The sequence below is a fragment of the Zootoca vivipara genome, chromosome 14 (assembly GCF_965207765.1).
Source record: "Zootoca vivipara chromosome 14, rZooViv2.hap1.1, whole genome shotgun sequence".
NCBI classification, from domain to species: domain Eukaryota; kingdom Metazoa; phylum Chordata; class Lepidosauria; order Squamata; family Lacertidae; genus Zootoca; species Zootoca vivipara.
In genome coordinates, this window is record NC_142597.1 from 33,216,228 (window position 1) to 33,235,633 (window position 19,406).

Genomic DNA, 19,406 nt, shown 5'->3' on the forward strand with positions numbered 1-19,406 from the left:
GGTTACCTTCAGAATGTGTTGATATTGTGTTGGCTACGTGATCCCTGATTTACTAGATCATGGAGTGTGGATTGTGTGTCAAAGCAGCAAAATTGAAACGAGGTGTGTCAGGGTTTCTTTGGGGGGTGGGAGTCCTTTGTTGCACCCAAAATCCCCCTGTTTTTGCACCAAGAACATTTCCCCATGAATATTAACCCAGCGTGAAATGAAATGGAATATGTGGTCTCTATAAAGTGAACCTTTTAAATCACAGAATAGCACATCTACTCTAAAACAGGACCTGCACCTTGGTGTTTATTTGCTGTTTACATGGTAACGGTTCCGCATCTATTACATGCTGGACAAGAAAAGTGGCTGAAGGGCCTGAACCAATCCATTTGGCTTGGCCCTGTGCTTTTGCCCCATGCCATGGGAGGCTGGCTGTTGGAAACAGTTGGGTTGGGAATGCATTCAAATGGTTTGATTTGAACCTCTGGGGCATGAAGCAAATTGGAGAAGCACAGATCAGATGATACTGGGTTCTTTGACATGACATTGGCCAGGCCCCTAAAACTCGGAAGAATGTCTGATAACCATCAGATTGGACGGCCAACTGCAAACTACAGACCTTTGATGACAATCGTTTACTATCGAGTGCTGCAAGGCAAGCCTTATAAAGTGCGGTCGGCCCATAATCATAACTGATGGCATGAAATGAGGCCTTCTATGGAAGGCTTGGTTGCCTGCCGTGCCAAAGCAGTGACAATAACGGGGCAGCTGGAACAGCAAAACATCTTGTAAAACGCAGCCTCTTATGTAATAGTATCAATAATAATAATAATAATTTATTTATACCCCGTCCATCAGGCTGGGTTTCCCCAGTCACTCTGGGCGGCTCCCAATATTAAAAACACAATAAATACATCAAACATTAAAAGCTTCCCTAAACAGGACTGCAAGAAGATCAAACCTATCCATTCTGAAGGAAATCAGCCCTGAGTGCTCACTGGAAGGACAGATCCTGAAGCTGAGGCTCCAATACTTTGGCCACCTCATGAGAAGAGAAGACTCCCTGGAAAAGACCCTGATGTTGGGAAAGATGGAGGGCACAAGGAGAAGGGGACGGCAGAGGACGAGATGGTTGGACAGTGTTCTGGAAGCTACGAACATGAGTCTGACCAGACTGCGGGAGGCAGTGGAAGACGGGAGTGCCTGGCGTGCTCTGGTCCATGGGGTCACAAAGAGTCAGACACAACTAAACGCCTAAACAACAACAAAGAGGGCTGCCTTCAGATGTTTTCTAAAAGTCAGGTAGTTGTTTATTTCCTTGACATCTGGTGGTTTATTTCCTTGACATCCACAGGGTGGGCACCACCACCAAGAAGGCCCTCTGCCTGGTTCCCAGTAACTTGACTTCTCACAGTGAGGGAACTGCCAGAAGGCCCTCAGAGCTGGACCTCAGTGTCTGCGCAGAACGATGGGGGTGGAGACGCTCCTTCAGGTATACAGGACCGAGGCCGTTTAGGGCTTTAAAGGTCAGCACCAACACTTTGAATTGTGCTCGGAAACATACTGGGAACCAATGTGGTCTCGGCAGCCACTTCCAGTCACCAGTCTAGCTGCCGCATTCTGGATTAGTTGTAGTTTCTGGGTCACCTTCAAAGGTAGCTCATCAAGATGAACCACACATGGAAGAGAGTCAGGGTGTGTCCTCTGCTCCCGATCCCCACAAGCCAAACCTGGGGAGGGGTAGTGCTGGAAAGCTGTGGTGACAATAGCGGCTGACCAGTCTCAAACTAGCTGAATATCCCTGACCTCTCTTGTCAGCATCTGCAATGGAGAAATTGTTGAGGGCATTAGAAGTCTGTTCTTCTTCAGGTCTCCTGGGCAGTTATCAAGGCTCTAGTCGCCTTCCGGTTAGACTACTGCAATGTGTTGTACATGGGACTGCCCCCTGGAGACTGTTCGGATCCTGCAGCTGGTACCGAATGTGAGACATTTCAGTGGCTGCCACTTCTATGAGTTGGTATGGATTAATGCTCCGAGTTGCTGGGCTCCCAGACAACAAAGGGGCTACCTGTTCCTGACATGTGGTAGGAAGTCAAGATAGATAACTGCCAGTGGTCAGCTGAACCGTTATCTTAATGATAAAAATCCCCACACAGTGCCATCTCAAAACTAGGCACAATAAACTCCTTGTTTATGTAATTTGCCACTTAAAAGGCCCAGCCCTGCAGGATTTCTTTGGCATGTGAGGGGAATTGTTTTGTACCACATGACACCTACTCAAAATGTCAATGGTCTTCTGTGATATTCCAATGAGGTCACTTTCGTGCTGCTGGCGCAGAAGGTTGACTTCACAGATGGATGCCAATAACTACTATGAGAGAGTTTTCAACTTAACAGCACATTTTCGGACCAAGGACAAACTGGCTGAGTGACATCATTGAGTGACATCATTGTGGATACCGAACTGTAGGTGCTAGTTTCTCAACTTCTTGAAAAAGATCCCAATTTGCTTAAAACAGCAAAAGGCCAGGTAAAATGCGAATGTAAAAGGAGGCACGCCAAAGGGCTAAACAACCCAGCTTGGATGTAAAAAAAACATCAGATTTAATTTCAGGTATGTCAGTTCAAAGGTGCCATGCTGCGAGAAGGGAAGATACAACTGTTAGCAAAGTCACTGGGAAATGATGCAGACTGAGTCTAGAATGAGTCTCTGTAAACCACTTCGATGTGGGGTTGTTGTTGATTTTTAAAGATCAAGTGGTATACGAACGGCATGAAATGAATAGAATAAAAATGAAATAAGAAAAATCCCAGTCACACTTCACTGAGGGAAACCTGGGGGATGGGCATAAACAGTATATAATTTGAGGGAAAGGAACAGAGAGGTTTTGTTTTTCAGGCCTACTCCACAGGAGGGAGACATACCACCAAATAGGAAAGGGGAAACTCCCTCAGAGATATGCAGCCAATCAGAGTAGATTTCACCTCACCATTATTATTATTATTATTATTATTATTATTATTATTATTATTATTATTATACCGCCCTTCATCATAAGATCTCAAGGCAGTTTATGGGTAGTTAGCTAATACTGAGAAGGGAAGTAAGTTCAAGTAACCCTTAAGTTACGCATGGAATGATTCCAGCAGCAACAAGCAATGTCCCCAGAGAAAAGATATATAAAGATTTGAAGAAAATGTGGGAAATGATTGTTAAAAAAAAGTGGTGTTATGATATTGAGATGTACAGGACATAATAGCTTGTTTGAGCGAAAGACTATGTTCCGCCATGCCAAGACTGGATGCCAGGCCAAGACCAGCCAGCCCCTATGGAAGGAACAAGCCTTGGCCAAAGAAGATAAAGAATAAGATAAAGAATAAGACTGGAAAAATAAATGACTGAACTATGCAGGACAAATTTTCAGTGCATATTTTTAAAGCTTCGTGTACAGATTTTTACATTAGTATAACTTTTAAAAGTCATTTGTAACACCCGACAGAGATACAAAAATCTTTTCAGAAATATTTTAAACAATTGTACAAACAAGAAAATCAAAATAAAGAGGAAGTGGAGCAATTTTTGGACAAATTTGGGTTGCATAAAATCCCAGAAGAGAATAAATCCCTACTTTCCCAACAGATATCAACGCAAGAAGTGGAATATGCTATACAACAAATGCAGTCGGGCAAGACCCCAGGACCGGATGGTTTGACAGATGCATATTATAAGACAATGAAAGACTGGTTAGTACAACCTTTGAAAGATTTATGCAATGAAATTTTGAATGGAGGAGAGGCCCCCGAATCTTGGAAAGAGGCTTATATCACTCTGATACCAAAACCGGATACGGATAGAACGCAAGTTAAGAACTACCGCCCAATATCATTACTTAATGTGGATTATAAAATTTTTGCAAATATTTTAGCCTCCAGATTGAAAAGGGTTTTGAAAGATTTTATTCATCAAGATCAAGCCGGCTTCCTTCCGGGGAGGCATTTGAAAGACAATATTAGGAATATAGTCGACATTCTGGAAATGCTGGAGCAGAAGATAAACAAAAAAGCCATTTTTATGTTTATAGATGCGGAAAAGGCGTTTGATAATATTTCTTGGCTATTTTTAAAAAGAAATTTAGAAAAAATGGGAATGGGCAGTGGATTTTTGAATGGAGTAAAAGCAATCTATTCAGACCAAAAAGCTAAGATAATCATGAATAATATGGTGTCAGATGAGATTAGAATCGAGAAAGGTACAAGACAAGGGTGTCCTCTCTCTCCTTTGCTTTTTATATCGGTCCTGGAAGTCCTGCTTGACAGGATTAGAAAAGATGATGAAATAAAAGGTGTAACTGTAGGGAAGAGACAATATAAACTTAAAGCCTTTGCTGATGATTTGGTGTTAACTTTACAAGATCCAGAGTCCAGTGTACAGAGGGCTCTGGAAGTTATTCAAGAGTTTGGAAGGGTAGCAGGTTTTAAACTGAACAAATCAAAAACTAAAGTATTAGATAAAAATTTGAATAAGGAAGAGAGAGAGAAATTGCAAGAAACAACTGGTTTATCTTTTGTTAAAAAAGTGAAATACCTTGGTGTGTATATGACTGCAAAAAAATTAAATTTGTTTAAGGACAATTATGTGAAATTATGGAATGAAGTTAAGAAGGATTTAGAAACATGGACCAACCTGAAATTGTCTTTGTTGGGCCGTATAGCAACGATTAAGATGAATGTATTGCCAAAGATGTTGTTTTTATTTCAATCATTACCAATAATCGAAAAGTTGAGTTGTTTTAAAGAATGGCAAAAGGTGCTATCAAAATTTATATGGCAAGGGAAGAAGCCAAGAATTAAATATAAGATATTGACTGATGATAAACAAAGAGGAGGCTTCTCTCTACCTGATTTTAAAATTTATTATGAAGCAGCTGCCTTTTGCTGGTTGAAAGAGTGGTTTACATTGGAAAACGCTGATATTTTGGATTTAGAAGGTTATGATAATGTTCATGGTTGGCATGCATATGTGTGGTATGATAAGGTTAAAGCCCATGGAAGCTTTAAAAGACACATTGTTAGAAATTCATTGTTCAAGGTTTGGTCCAGATATAAAGATATATTAGAAAGAAAAACACCAAATTGGCTCTCGCCTTTGGAGGCCAAGGTTCGTAAAAGATTAAATATGGAGACCGGTTGGTTGAAATATAGAGATTTATTGATTCAAGATGGAGACCAATTTAAATTAAAAACATATGAGGAGTTGAAAGGTAAACTGGATGATTGGCTCCAATACCATCAGATAAATGAAGCGTTTAAAATGGATAGAGAAATTGGTTTTCAAATTGAGAGGTCAAAGGTGGAAACAGAATTGTTAGAACCTAAGACGAAAATACTTTCGAGAATGTATAAATTGCTGCTAGAATGGCATACAAAAGATGAACAAACTAAAAATGCTATGATTTTGTGGGCAAAGGATGTGGGACATAATATTATGATAGAGGATTGGGAGAAGTTGTGGAAGGAAAATATTAAGTTTACTGCGTGTAGCTTATTAAAGGAGAATATAATGAAAATGATGTATAGATGGTACCTTACACCAGAAAAGTTAGCAAAGATTTACCACAACAATGATAATAAATGTTGGAAATGCAAGAAAGAAATAGGCTCATTTTATCACATGTGGTGGACATGTCCACTGGTGAATGACTTCTGGAATAAGATTTATAACGAACTTAAGAAAGTGCTAAAAGGCACATTTGTGAAGAAACCAGAGGCATTCCTAGTGGGCATTGTAGGGAAGGAAATCCCCAAGAGAAAAGTATCGTTCTTTATGTATGCCACCGCAGCTGCGAGACTTTTGATTGCTAAATACTGGAAGCAGCAAACGTTACCAATGATTGATGAATGGCAGATGAAGATGATGGAATTTATGGAACTGGCAGAGATGACCGGACGAATCCGCAACCAGGGAGAACAAGCAATTGAAGAAGAGTGGAAAGATTTTAAATTGTATTTAAAAAACTATGCTAAAGTAATATTTTAAGAATAGAAATTAAGTGGTAAATAAATCTGTGGATTAGGTAAAAGAGGTTATTCTAGAATAGAAAATAAGAAATTTAGTATTAAAAGTGAATACTTTGAGGTAGAATTTGCTAAATTGGAAATGTGTTTGAGAAACACAGGGACGGGAACCCGAGGAGGTCCCAATATACACTGTGATAAAGATAAGTTATACAGTTTTTTACCTTTTTTATTTTTGTGGTTTTCTTTTTGTTTTCTTGATTCTTGTATTTTTGCTTTTTTGTATTCATATTTCCCCCCCCCTTTTCAATTTTCTGTAACCCTTTTTTACTGTGAAAATCAATAAATATCTATTTAAAAAATAAATAAAAGTCACTTGTAATAATATGAAGGAGGTTTTACAATTGAATTGTTAAGTATATAAGATTTTATGGATGTGCATAAACAAGTATATATGCTAAGAGGGGAAAGTGGAGGGAATTTGACCAAGAAATTATGGTTTAATCTGTTTGTGATTTTTTCTTTTCTTTTCTGGGTTTTTTTTTTTTGGAAAATCAATAAATTGTTATAAAAAACAACAACAAGCAATGTCCCCAGACAGTGAGCAGCCGTCAGGGGACACCCACCACTCTCCGCAGGGCTTGCTGTTTAAAAGCCCATTTGAGGGGGTGAAAGAAGCTCTCTGGATTCTCGCCAGCATTTAGAGGGGTTAGAGCAACATGCGGGAATGTTATCTTGGTATGGAGAGGGCCTTGCTACTGTTTTCATAGGGAGAGTAACTTGAGCCAAAGAAGAGCTCTGTTGGATCGGGCCAATCTAGACCACCATCCCCAGCTGACAGTGGCCAATGAGGTGCTCCAATGGGAAGCCTTGCAGGCAGAAGCAGTGAAATGCGGTAGACAACTAAACCACTGCCGTAGAGTCCAAATGGCCTCTCAAAACTCTCTACTGTATTTTTGGACAGATAAATTGGGTGGTGGTGGTGTCACCAGATTTCTCTTGGGGGAAGAGAAATTATCCAGTAGTTTCTCGGTTGTGGGTTTCAACATTTGCAGTGCATAGCACTGCGGGCACAGACCCTCCAAGTGTCCGTATTTTCCAGGGACACTCCTGGATTTACAGAAGCAACCCCTGTTTCTGATTTGATCCCGGAATGTCCCGCTTTTCCTTAGGATGTCCCTATTTTCATCAGAGAAACGTTGGAAGGGATGGAAGTATCTTTTACAGGTTTTTTTAGCTTCCTGTGTTTTACCTGTGTTGCTTTGATTTGGGTAAGCCACCTTGAGTCTTGGTGAAAAAGAGGGATGTAAATATTCATAATCATACGCCAGCCTGACTCTAGCTCTTTAAGCTGTTGATCACCTATTGCAGGACAATTCTGTCTTAAGTGTCTAAGTCAAAGAAGGAACATCCTCTTGGTTATTAAATCAGCACAGGGAATGCTACTGCAAAGCAAATATTTACAGCGCGCAGAAGGCAGAGTAAAATGTAACAGAGGAGGGCCTTTGGCAAGGATCTTTCGGCTAAAGAGCTGGCACCTTGCAAGCATTCTCCTATTTTTGCCCGTGAAAAAGTTGGAAGGTTTGCACAAGCTCCTTCGCAGCTCTTTCACTTCCTCCTGCGACCATCTGGAGGAGCACAAACCTCTAGGGTGCAACAGTTTCCTGGACAGTGGTTGCAGGCTGGTATATTATATTTGCTTTCGAAAGCACACCCACCTCCCACCCCCCAGACCATCTAAGGAGATGTAAAGTGACCTGCTCACACCCATGAGAGAGAGAGAGAGAGAGCTCTGTGTCATCTCCTGGGGAAGGGCAGAAGGCAAGTGGGTGAGCTGCAAGAAAACACCACACCAGGACTTGCGGGGACCCAAAGCCTGAAGAACCAGTCAGAGGTTTCCCACCTGCAGCAGTTGGCAGAGACCAAGGCGGCGTTTCATCCATGGGGCACAGATTCTCGGAGAAAGTGTCCTCGTTCCTCTTTGAATATGACACGCCAAGGATGGTTTTGGTGCGGAACAAGAAGGTGGGGCTCACCTTCAGGCTGATACAGCTGGTGGTCCTTGCCTACATCATTGGGTGAGTGCGTCTTCTATGGTTTGGGTCAACCAGCTTGTGGGAAGGAGCCATCATTCAGTGGTGGAGCAGATATCTGCCTTGCATGCAGAAGGTGTAGGGTTCGATCCCCAATGACTTCTCCAGGTAGGACTGGGAGAGACTCCCTGCTCCTCTTTAAGTCAGCCCTTCATTCGGAATAATGAGGACTAGAATCTTGCTTTACTTTTAAGGAAAGGGCCATAGCTCACTGGCCTCGATGGACCAATGGCTAGCTTCTTAGGCTCCACTTTAAATCTTCAGTATAAGGCAGTTTGCTACGTTCCACTAGCTATTCTGTAACTAGGTTAGTATCAGGCCATACGCCAATTGCATCTCCCTCTCCAATCTATTTAACTCTCTTGATTTAACCAGCTGGTTGATGAATTAAATAATGGAATTAATTGAACTAATCAATAACATTGCGGGATAGCATCGATGGATAGTACCAAGTTCCTCTTGTTCTTCTTATTTACATTTATATCATATATTTCCTCTAAGCAGCTCAAAGTGGCATACATCGTTGTCCCTCTCCCCTTCTACCCTCCCAACAGCCCTGCGAGGTAGGCCAGGCTGAGAGCCAGTGATTGGCCCAAGGTCACCCAGCTATTTGTTGTGTTGAAAAATCCTGTCTTGCTGAGGCAAGCCGGTGCCTGCCAATCAATCATTTCCAGCTTCTTTCTAAACATCCTTTCTGCGCACACACGAAAACACAAAAGTAAACATGGCAATAAAAATCCACGGTCAGCCAACTGTTAAGAAAAATCAGGCCAGCTACCCCAAAATAGCTTGCCAGGAGCTGGGATACCATCAGTCCTCCAGAGTCTTCCTGTCCCAAAAGCCATGTCCGAAGTTACAGGCCCCTGCTTCTCCCTCTTCCAGAAGTCCTATCAGCTCCTTCCCCTGGGAGAAGAGGGAGGAGGCAGCCAGGAAGCACAAGAGAGAGTTAACCCTTCCACTAGTGCGCAAAATTGGCACAGGGAACAGCCTACTAATCTTGCCAGAGATCTAGCATTGGGCACTCCTGGCCCAAAAGGATTCCTGCGGTCTGAGCCAAAGGGCAGGCAAGACTTTGCATCCAAGGGAAGCATTTTATTGCTGTAATACTGTCAGGTTTTGTCCGTTTGGTGTTTTTTGTGTGTTTATTCTTGTGGAAAGCGGTTCATAAATGCAATGCAATGCAATGATATAACAGCCATCTTCAGTAAATGGTTGTGACATGGAAGGTCAGAGAATCATAGAATTGTAGAGTTGGATGCCAAGGGCCATCTAGTCTGACCCCCCCTGCAATGCAGGGATCACAGCTAAAGCATCCATGACAGATGGCCAACCAAACTCTTCTTAAAAGCCTCCCAGGAAGGACAGTCCGCAAACTTCCAAGGTTCCACCGTCCGTTCCACCGTCAAACAGCTCTAACAGTCAGAAAGATTTTCCTGATGTTTAGTTGGCATCTCCTTTCTAAAGATGGAGCAAGCTAGTTTTCCGCTGCTCCAGAGCAGAGGATCTGAACCAAAGTATTCAAATAGCATGAAAGGAGATTCCGACTAAACATTAGGAAGGATTTTCTGGCGGTAAGAGCTGTTTGAGAGTCGTCTGGACTACCTTGGAAGGTGGTGCGCTCTCCTTCCTTGGAGGTTTTAAAACAGATGGTCATCTGTCATGGATACTTTAGCTGAGATTCCTGCATTGCAGGGGGTTGGACTAGATGACCCTTGGGGTCCCTTCCCAACTCTACAATTCCATGATTCTATGAAATGGAGGCCCGAAGCGCCAACTGTTTACACTTTACCAAGGACAGTCCTGGCCCCTAAACCTGTTAAGTCTTGAGATCTAGGCCTGTTCTGTTAGAATCATAGAATCATAGAATCATAGAGTTGGAAGAGACCACAAGGGGCATCCAGTCCAACCCCCTGCCAAGCAGGAAACACCATCAAAGCATTCTTGACATATGCCTGTCAAGCCTCTGCTTAAAGACCTCCAAAGAAGGAGACTCCACCACACTCCTTGGTAGCAAATTCCACTGCCGAACAGCTCTTACTGTCAGGAAGTTCTTCCTAATGTTTAGGTGGAATCTTCTTTCTTGAAGTTTGAATCCATTGCTCCGTGTCCGCTTCTCTGGAGCAGCAGAAAACAATCTTTCTCCCTCCTCCATATGACATCCTTTCATATATTTGAACATGGCTATCATATCACCCCTTAACCTTCTCTTCTCCAGGCTAAACATACCCAGCTCCCTAAGCCGTTCCTCATAAGGCATCGTTTCCAGGCCTTTGACCATTTTCGTTGCCCTCTTCTGGACACATTCCAGCTTGTCAGTATCCTTCTTGAACTGTGGTGCCCAGAACTGGACACAGTACTCCAGGTGAGGTCTGACCAGAGCAGAATACAGTGGTACTATTACTTCCCTAGATCTAGATGCTATACTCCTATTGATGCAGCCCAGAATTGCATTGGCTTTTTTAGCTGCTGCATCACACTGCTGACTCATGTCAAGTCTGTTAAGACAGCAGAGCAACCACTTTTTGTGAGGGGGGACCCTGCAGCCACTGGTATGGCTTTGCAAACCTGGAGAGCCGCTGTCAGACAGCGTTGATAATACTGAGATAGATGGACCAATGGCTAGTATAAAACAGCTTCCTAGGTTCCTCCTTAGTGCAGTGCAATGAGGACTAGAATCTTGCTTTGCTTTTAAAGTGGAAGGCCAGAGTTCTGTTGAAGAATTCTGTGCTGAAGACTGGGAAAATGAGAAACAGAGGGAAAAGTGGAATTAACAGGTGCCGCCATCCCTAGTGATTTGTAAGTCCTGAGCTGCTAAGGAGGGGTGTTATTCTACCCATCTTCCCAGGAAAGGACAAAGGAGAGAGCTGGCACACCGTGTGGTTCCTGAAGACAAGATAGCTTCCAGAGATCTCCTCCAGGACTCTCAGAGAGCAATGTGTATTCCAAACAGTGACAAACAGAAAAGCAACAGTTGTAAAACTTTTGCAATTAAAGATTTAAGTGCGCTTTGGGGTGTTTACATCTCCAGGAGCGTTTTGCAGCCCAAGTCCAAGAATGGTTGCCGGCATTAGATTAGTGCCTAATTAGGCATCAGCGAATTTGTCAATTTCACTTTCTCTCACTTTCTCTTCTTTCCCAATCTCAAGGAAGTTCAATTCTTCACATTTCTGCGCCAGTTTGTAATTTAAAAGACATGAGTCATAACATGCCCGTGGTTGTTGTTGTTGTTTTTTTAAGCAGTTACCTTTAATTTAATTTAGTCCCCACTAAAAGGGAAGGATGTCTGGATCCAGAATTGGCCTCCACAGTCACTTATGGACTCACGGTCAAGACCGTGTTCATGGAAGACAATCTTACTTGGCTACGAGGGATCGCCAAAGAAGAATTCCATTATAAGAATATGTATATGCCACAATTCATTAAAAAAAAATCTGAGCATTTTACAAAAATGTTAGTTAAAAAATCATACAATAAAAATAATAGTAAACAAGTGGAGATCAGTTGACTATTAATGTATTTTCCATTGATATATGCATTTCTGATGAACACTTTCCCCTAGTTTGCACGCTTTTGTTTGGCTGGAGAATTGCATTTGGTGAAGTGCGAATTTCAAAAGATGGCCCCTTTCACATCACATATTGCTTGCGGAATTGTGAATTAGGTAGGTTCACAAGGAAATGCAAACCAAACTGGATTTCTGATCCATCTCTAGTAATTCATTTCCTATCTACGTGGGTTTGGGAGATTCAGTAGCTGTGTTCTCCCCCAGCATATGTAAGATTTGCTCAGGATACAAGATGAGCTATTTAAAAATTATATAAAAGTTTGAAATAGCTTGTCTAAAAGCTCATCCATACTTTCTCTTGTCCTGCTGCTTTCTCCTAGGGAAAACAGCTCTTTTGTGCTCAGTCAGAGCAAACATCAGTTGGGTTTTCTCTGGATTGACATTTGCTCCAATTGAGCACCAAAGAGTGGGTTTTCCCTGGGAAAGGAATGGGGCGAGGGGAAAATTGCTCGGACCCATGCTAAGAAAGTGCAGATTAAGCGGGAAATCGCTGAAATCTGTGCTTTCTAAGCACAGGACAAGCAGGATGAGCCCTAACTCTCTGAAGCCAACCTGACTTCCTGGATCAGACAAAATAGATCATTTTGTCCAGGGTTCTGTTTTGACCCTCACTGGTCAACCAGATGTCTTAGAAGAAGCCAACCAGCAAGGTTTAAAGGCAATAGCCTGGAATCATAGAATCGTAGAGTTGGAAGGGACCTAAAAGGTCATATGGTCCATCTCTGTTCAATAGGGAAAGTGGATGGAGAACAGCTTTTCTCCATCCCTCCTAACAATAGAACTTAGTGTTAAATCACTAGATAAATATTGATGATTGCCAATATCCTAGAAACGACACTCTCAAGCAGTAGGAAACCAAGTCCTGAGGGCCACTCGGCCTCCAAACGATTGTTCTGGGAGAGGCACAGGTGTAAATCTGCTGTAAATCTGATCCCTTCGCAGCAAATCCGGTTCTGTAATAACCATGTTTGCATGCAGCAATAAAACATGCTCCATCTGTCCCTATTATTTTTTATTCACCACTGTCCATCTTGTGCCGTGCAGTGATCAAATGCTGTTACTGGTGGTGCTGTTTTGTGTAACTTTTTAAAATTTTTATTTTATAGTGTATATAAAACTGAGAGAACGGTTAGAACAACAGTTCAAAATTAAAAGGTGAAAAGCGAAGCTATAAAACAGGGATGTAGAATGAGCACAGCTGCACATGGGGGAAAATAACAACGTCCTAGTAAAGAATATTAGTGTTATCTGATTATCAGATAATATAGTTCCAGGTGGGCGAAGCTTGTGAGGTGGGTTGTCTTGAAAATGATGGTTCCGTGGTATATGTAATAAAATAATGTCAAATTGGATAAATAGCGTCTGGAAGTTCTAGTCCTTGCAGAAATCTCAAATTGTGCATAATTTTCTCCATTGTTGCTATATTCCAGAGTGAATGGTACCAAGCAAAGTGTTGTTACTGTTGACACATGGGTGGTGCTGTGGTCTAAACCACTGAGCCTCTTGGGCTTGCTGATCAAAAGGTCGGCGGTTCGAATCCCCGTGACAGGATGGGCTGCTATTGCTGTCCCAGCTCCTGCCAACCTAGCAGTTTGAAAGCACACCAGCGCAAGCAGATAAATAAGTGGGAAGGCGTTTCTGTGCGCTCTGACTTCCATCACGGTGTCCCGTTGTGCCAGAAGAGGTTTAGCCATGCTGTCTGTGGACAAACGCCAATTCCCCATGCTTGAAAGCGAGATGAGCGCCGCACCTCATAGTCACCTTTGACTGGACTTAACCTTTGGGGAGAGGGCTCTTGCACTCAGATCCTGCTTGCTAGTTTCCACAGTGGGGCATCTGGTTGGGGCACCGAGCCGAAGGGGCGCCTTCTCAATAATAATTTTAATAACAATTTATTACTTTTACCCCGCTCATCTGGCTGGGTTTCCCTAGCCACTCTGGGCGGCTTCCAACAAAGATTAAAAATACATTAAAATGTCACATATTAAAAACTTCCCTAAACAAGGCTGCCTTCAGATGTCTTCTAAATGTCAGATAGTTGTTTATCTCTTTGACATCTGAAGGGAGAGCGTCCCACAGGACGGGCGCCACTACCGAGAAGGCCCTCTGCCTGCTTCCCTGTAGCTTTACTTCTCGCAGTGAGGGAACCGCCAGAAGGCCCTTGGCGCTGGACCTCAGTGTCCGGGCAGAATGATGGGGGTGGAGACGCTCCTTCAGGTATACTGGGCCTCGAGTAAGTGCTTGCCTGGCTTCGGAAAGGAGGCATGAGGGCTTTGACAGGGTCCTAAATCCCTCCCATCTCCTTTCCAAAACTGGAACAGAGCTAAATAGGCTTTGGGAAGGATGTGGGGTGATTCTAGGACCCTGTCAGAACCTCCCATCTCCTTCAAAATACTGCTTCTGCCCCACAAGCCGTTTCCTGTTCCTTGCCCTGCCTGGGGCAGCCCAAAAATGATAGAGAAGAAGAAACCAATGGAGGAGTATTCAGGGGCAGAAAATGTCACGGCCTTGGTGCCACCACTAAGAAGGCCATGCCACAGTATTGAATGTCTTCCTTTCCTCTATAGTCAGAGAACTGTAGAGTTGGAGAGGATCCAATAAATCATCTAGTCCACCCCCCTGCAATCTGCCTTCCTTGGTGTCTCAGATGATGATGGGTCTGTGAGCAGTCAGAGACCCTAGCATCGTTCGGACTGTGTTTCTTGGCTCATGTACCAAGAAGCCTTTTCGACAGAGACTTGGCGACGTGCCTGCTCCTCAGCATAAACGTCGTAACTTATTTTCCGGAACAGACTAAAATTAATATACCCTGGCTTTTTGCTTGCCAGATTCTCATTCCCAGCCTCATGAGAGATGGGCAAAGGGCAGTTCAGCTACAAGCAGAGAATGTCTGGAAGGTTTTTTGTGTTTATTTGGGAATTCCCAGCCCTTTTACATGATGCTTTAAAAAAGAGTAACAGTTAAGTTTCTAGGGGAATGATAATCTGCTTGTTGTCGCTGATGTCTTATATCCTCTGTGTTAAACCAATCTGTTGACAGTGTGGAAAAAATGAATGTAAGTTATTGCGCTTTATATTAGCTCAGAGGGCTATCTGTTGAACCTGAGTGTTGGAAGAATCAGGACAAGCAAAAGAAAGCCGCAGTGTAGATTTCAACTGTGGCATTTGCTCCCAGAAAATATAGTGATAGTCTTAAACGGATTTAAAAGAGGATCAGACCTGTATACTAGCACTATGATTACCGTATTTTTCTGTGTATAAGACTACTTACCTTCCTGCAGCTGCCGTGAAGAAGCTACCTCCTAAACAACTCAAGTGCGATCTCCCCCCCCCCAAAAAATATTGATTTCTCAATTTTGGGTTCAAAAAAATAGGGGTTGTCTTATACATGGGGGCGTCTTATACATGGAAAAATACGGTACATTCTATTCTTTTATTTATTTGTTTGTAATTAATGTGGTGTACATGGTTCTCCTGCTCCTCATTTAATCGCCACAACAACTCTGCGAGGTAGGTTTAGCTGAAAGGCAGCGACTGGCCCAAAGTCACCCAGTGAGCTTCATGGCGGAACCAGGATTTGAACCCTGGTCTGCCAGATCCAGCACTCTAACTGTTACCCCACACTGGATGTGCCGCATCACATGAAAATATTGTAGTGCGATCAGGGACAGTCCACCCATGAGGCAACATGAAGTGGTGGCCTCAGGCGGTGGCAGGATTCACAGCGGTAGCGGATCCGGCCTCTAAGGAATGTATCACCCACTGCTGGCTGCTGCCGCCACAGTAGCAGCAACAGCTAGAGCTTGCTCCTTGGATGCCAAATCTGCCGCCTCCTTAGCATCCTCCCCTCAATGCTGCCTCTACAAGATTGAGAAATAGAAGGCTGGTCTCCTCTCAACCCTAGGGAGGAAATGGTGGCTGCTGCTGGGCTCTGCACCCATCCAGTATCATTCAGAGTAACAGACCCTCCAAGTGTCCCTATTTTCCAGGGACGTCCCTGATTCGGAGAAGCCGTCTCGGTTTCTGATTTAATCCCGGAACGCCCCACTTTTCCTTAGGATGTCCCTATATTTGTTGGAGGTTATGGAGTCACCCAACCCCCGAGCCGTCTGAAGGCAATCCTGTATAAAAAAAGGTAAAGGGACCCCCGGCCATTAGATCCAGTCGCGGACGACTCTGGGGTTGCGGCGCTCATCTCGCGTTATTGGCCGAGGGAGCCGGCGTACAGCTTCCGGGTCATGCGGCCAGCATGACAAAGTCGCTTCTGGCAAACCAGAGCAGCACATGGAAACGCCATTTACCTTCCCGCCGGAGCGGTGCTTTTAATCTGCTTGCACTTTGATGTGCTTTCGAACTGCTACGTTGGCAGGAGCTGGGACCGAGCAACAGGAGCTCACCCCGTCGCAGGGATTCAAACCACCAACCTTCCGATCGGCAAGCCCTAGGCTCTGTGGTTTAACCCATAGGGAAGGTTTCTTTTTAATTATTTAACGTTTTATTATGTTTTTATATATGTTAGAAGCTTCCCAGAGTGCTGGGGCAACCCAATAAGATGTGTGGGGTATAAATAGTAAGATTACAATTATGGAATGGGATGTCCTTGTTTTCATTGGAGAAATGTTGGAGGGTATGGAGTGGCCCCCTTTCCCCCACCCTTGCCCAGTGATAGTCTTTTATTCCCCCTTCAACCATTGAGTAAGGCAGATTTAACTTTCCTCCTTCATCCCGATGGAGATATTTATTCCCCCTTTGTTCCTGGTGTAGGTGTTCACTCACCCCTTCTTCCCTGGCATTGGGGGACAAGATGCCATTTAGAGGTTTGCCTCAGGTGCCAAAATGCATTGAGCCGGTCCTGAGCCTGATGTTATAATAGTGGGTTATATTTAGTAAAAATGAAAAATATCCAGCAACCACTTTCACTTCGCTCCAGGAATGCCTTATGTGGCTGGAAGTGTCCCCTCTCTTTTTTTGCCAGATTAGCATTCCCTCAAATCAGATCCCTTCCGTTTTGACTCCGCAAATAGCCCGTTAGGTCACAAGCAAAACACAGCGGATTGATTCATCCTGGCTCTGGGAGGCGATAAAGGAAGCCATCACTTTTTGAGCTGAAATCCAAGATTGTGTGGCATGGTCTGCTCGAGACTGCCGGGCTAAAAAAGGAGATAAATCTGGTTTTCATCCCCACTGCAGAATGTGGGCCTGACTCCCAGGGCACAAGAGATGAAGTGGATGTTTTGAACCAGTTCTCCTCTTGGTCTCACACTAAAGCAAGACAGCAGTAAGAATTTAAGAAGAGCCTGCTGGATCAGGCCAATAACCCACCTAGTCCTGCCTCCTGTTCTCAGTGGCCAACCAGATGCCCGCAACCAGGATTCAAGCACAGGAGCCCCTCTCCCCTCCTGTGGTTTCCAGCAACTGGAATTCAGAAGCAGAGCCTAGCCATCATTGGTAGCTGTATCCTCCACAAATTTGTCTAATGCTCTTTTAAAGTCATCCATGTTGGTGGCCATCGCTGCCTCCTGCGGAAATGAGTTCCGTGGTTTAACTCTGCACTGCGTGAAGAAGTCCTTCCTTTTATCCCCCCCAACATTTAGCTAGATAGGCTAGTTTTAGCCTTAAAAACTAAAAGGCTAGGATGCTTTACGGCAGATTGGATTTCCCTCCCCCATTTTCTCATCCTCAAAATAACGACCACACAAACAGTCTTGTAAAAGGTGAAAATAACATTTACTCACTCAGAATACTTGCTGAGGAGTAGTAATACGTACAGCAGCTTTGTTCAGATAGGCTTAAAATGGTGATACAGTTACAAAAACATACTTAAAGCCTAGCTTAAAATGGTGCCTGAGCATTGGAGCTCAGTCTTAGCAGATGTTCTCACATTTCTGGCTTGGTGATGAAGAGATGAGGAAGAGACAAAAAAAAGAATAAGAGAGTATGCCCAGACAGGTAGGAGAATATATATATATATATATATATATATATATATATATATATATATACAGGAATAATAGGAAGACCCTGTGAGCTTCAGCTCCCATGAAGTGCCTATCTAGCAAGATATGAATTGTAGGTTTGGCTGCTTTTAATATATCCCAGAATTTCAACTCCCCCTCCCCCTCCTTTAGGGCTCAGTGTGCCATCAAAGAGTTGGTGGTCAGGAGAGGCAAGCTTGGTGGAGGGAAGGTCCAGGGTATTTGGATGGTGCTTTAGGTCACATATATTTAGGTTGTGGACCATAGGCAGGACCATATGTGTCTCCACCTCCATCATTCTGCCCGGACACTGAGGTCCAGTACCGAGGGCCTTCCGGTGATTCCCTCGTTGCGAGAAGCCAAGTTGCAGGGAGCCAGGCAGAGGGCCTTCTCAGTGGTGGCACCCGCCCTGTGGAACGCCCTCCCATCAGGTGTCAAAGACAAAAACAGCTACCAGATTTTTAGAAGACATCTGAAGGCAGCCCTGTTTAGGGAGGCTTTTAATGTTTAATAGATTATTTTATTTCATTTTTCTGTTGGAAGCCGCCCAGAGTGGCTGGGGAAACCCAGCCAGATGGGCGGGGTATAAATAATAAATTATTATTATTATTATTATTATTATTATTATTATTATTATTAGGCCAACAGGTTGCCCATCCCAGAATTAGAGGAGAGGTATAGAATCTGCAATGTGATTGGCTGTTCTGAGGATGCAAGAACGCAGCACCCAATTGCTCCTTGTGGCTGTCAATTTTCTTGTGTCTCTCCACCCCTCCCATTTCTTCCCTAGGTGGGTTTTCCTTTATGAGAAAGGCTACCAGTCCAAGGATGGCATCATCAGCTCTGTCTCCGTGAAGCTCAAAGGATTAACCCTGACAAATACCAGTGATATTGGTCCACATATATGGGACGTGGCAGATTATGTTTTCCCTCCTCAGGTAAGAGATTAAGCACTTCTGCCCAACAGAAGAAAAAAGAAGCTCTTGGAAAGTTTGGTTTTCAAAAAAGCAATTAGCTCCAGTGCTGGTTCACACCCTCCAAAAAGGAACCAATTCAATTCCTGTGCAATTTGCGATTCATTCACACACGCAGGTGGCGCTGTGGGTTAAACCACTGAGCCTAGAGCTTGCCGATCAGAAGGTTGGTGGTTCGAATCCCCGTGACGGGGTGAGCTTCCGTTACTCAGTCCCTGCTCCTGCCAACCTAGCAGTTCGAAAGCACGTCAAAGTGCAAGTAGATAAATAGGTACTGCTCCGTCGGGAAGGTAAATGGCGTTTCCGTGCGCTGCTCTGGTTCGCCAGAAGTGGCTTAGTCATGCTGGTCACATGACCCGGAAGCTGTACGCCGGCTCCCTCGGCCAATAAAGCGAGATGAGCGCCGCAACCCCAGAGTCATCCGCAACTGGACCTAATGGTCAGGGGTCCCTTTACCTTTACCTCACATTCTCCACACAGGCACCCTAGCGAGCTTCAGAGTTTTACAAACGGCTCTGCCAGTATAGTTAAGAAGACGAAGAAAATGTGGGAAAAAACAGTGGGGTGTCAACAATTTTTTCTTTATTTCTCCATATCTTTAAGGTTAAAAAACCCCAGCACCTTTCGGATAGGTAAAATGATAATCACAATCAAACACAGTTAAGCGTGACCACACACACTGTGAATGTGACACAAACCGCAATGAGACCCAACAGTATGTAAAAATACAGTGGTACCTCGGTTTATGAACACAATTGGTTCCGGAAGTCTGATCATAAACTGAAGCGTTCATAAAC

General features: G+C 43.7%; 1 protein-coding gene across 1 annotated transcript in view; it reads left to right on the plus strand.

Annotated features, from left to right (window-relative positions):
- Window positions 1–7,776: 7,776 nt before the first annotated feature.
- The window catches only part of P2RX1 (purinergic receptor P2X 1), a 32,418-nt gene continuing 20,788 nt past the window's right edge, over window positions 7,777–19,406 (plus strand). Inside the window, exons 1-2 of the mRNA XM_060283080.2 lie at window positions 7,777–8,081; window positions 18,426–18,573. Of these exons, the coding sequence (XP_060139063.2) occupies window positions 7,945–8,081; window positions 18,426–18,573 (285 nt within the window). The 5' untranslated portion in view covers window positions 7,777–7,944. The remainder of the gene's footprint in view (window positions 8,082–18,425; window positions 18,574–19,406) is intronic.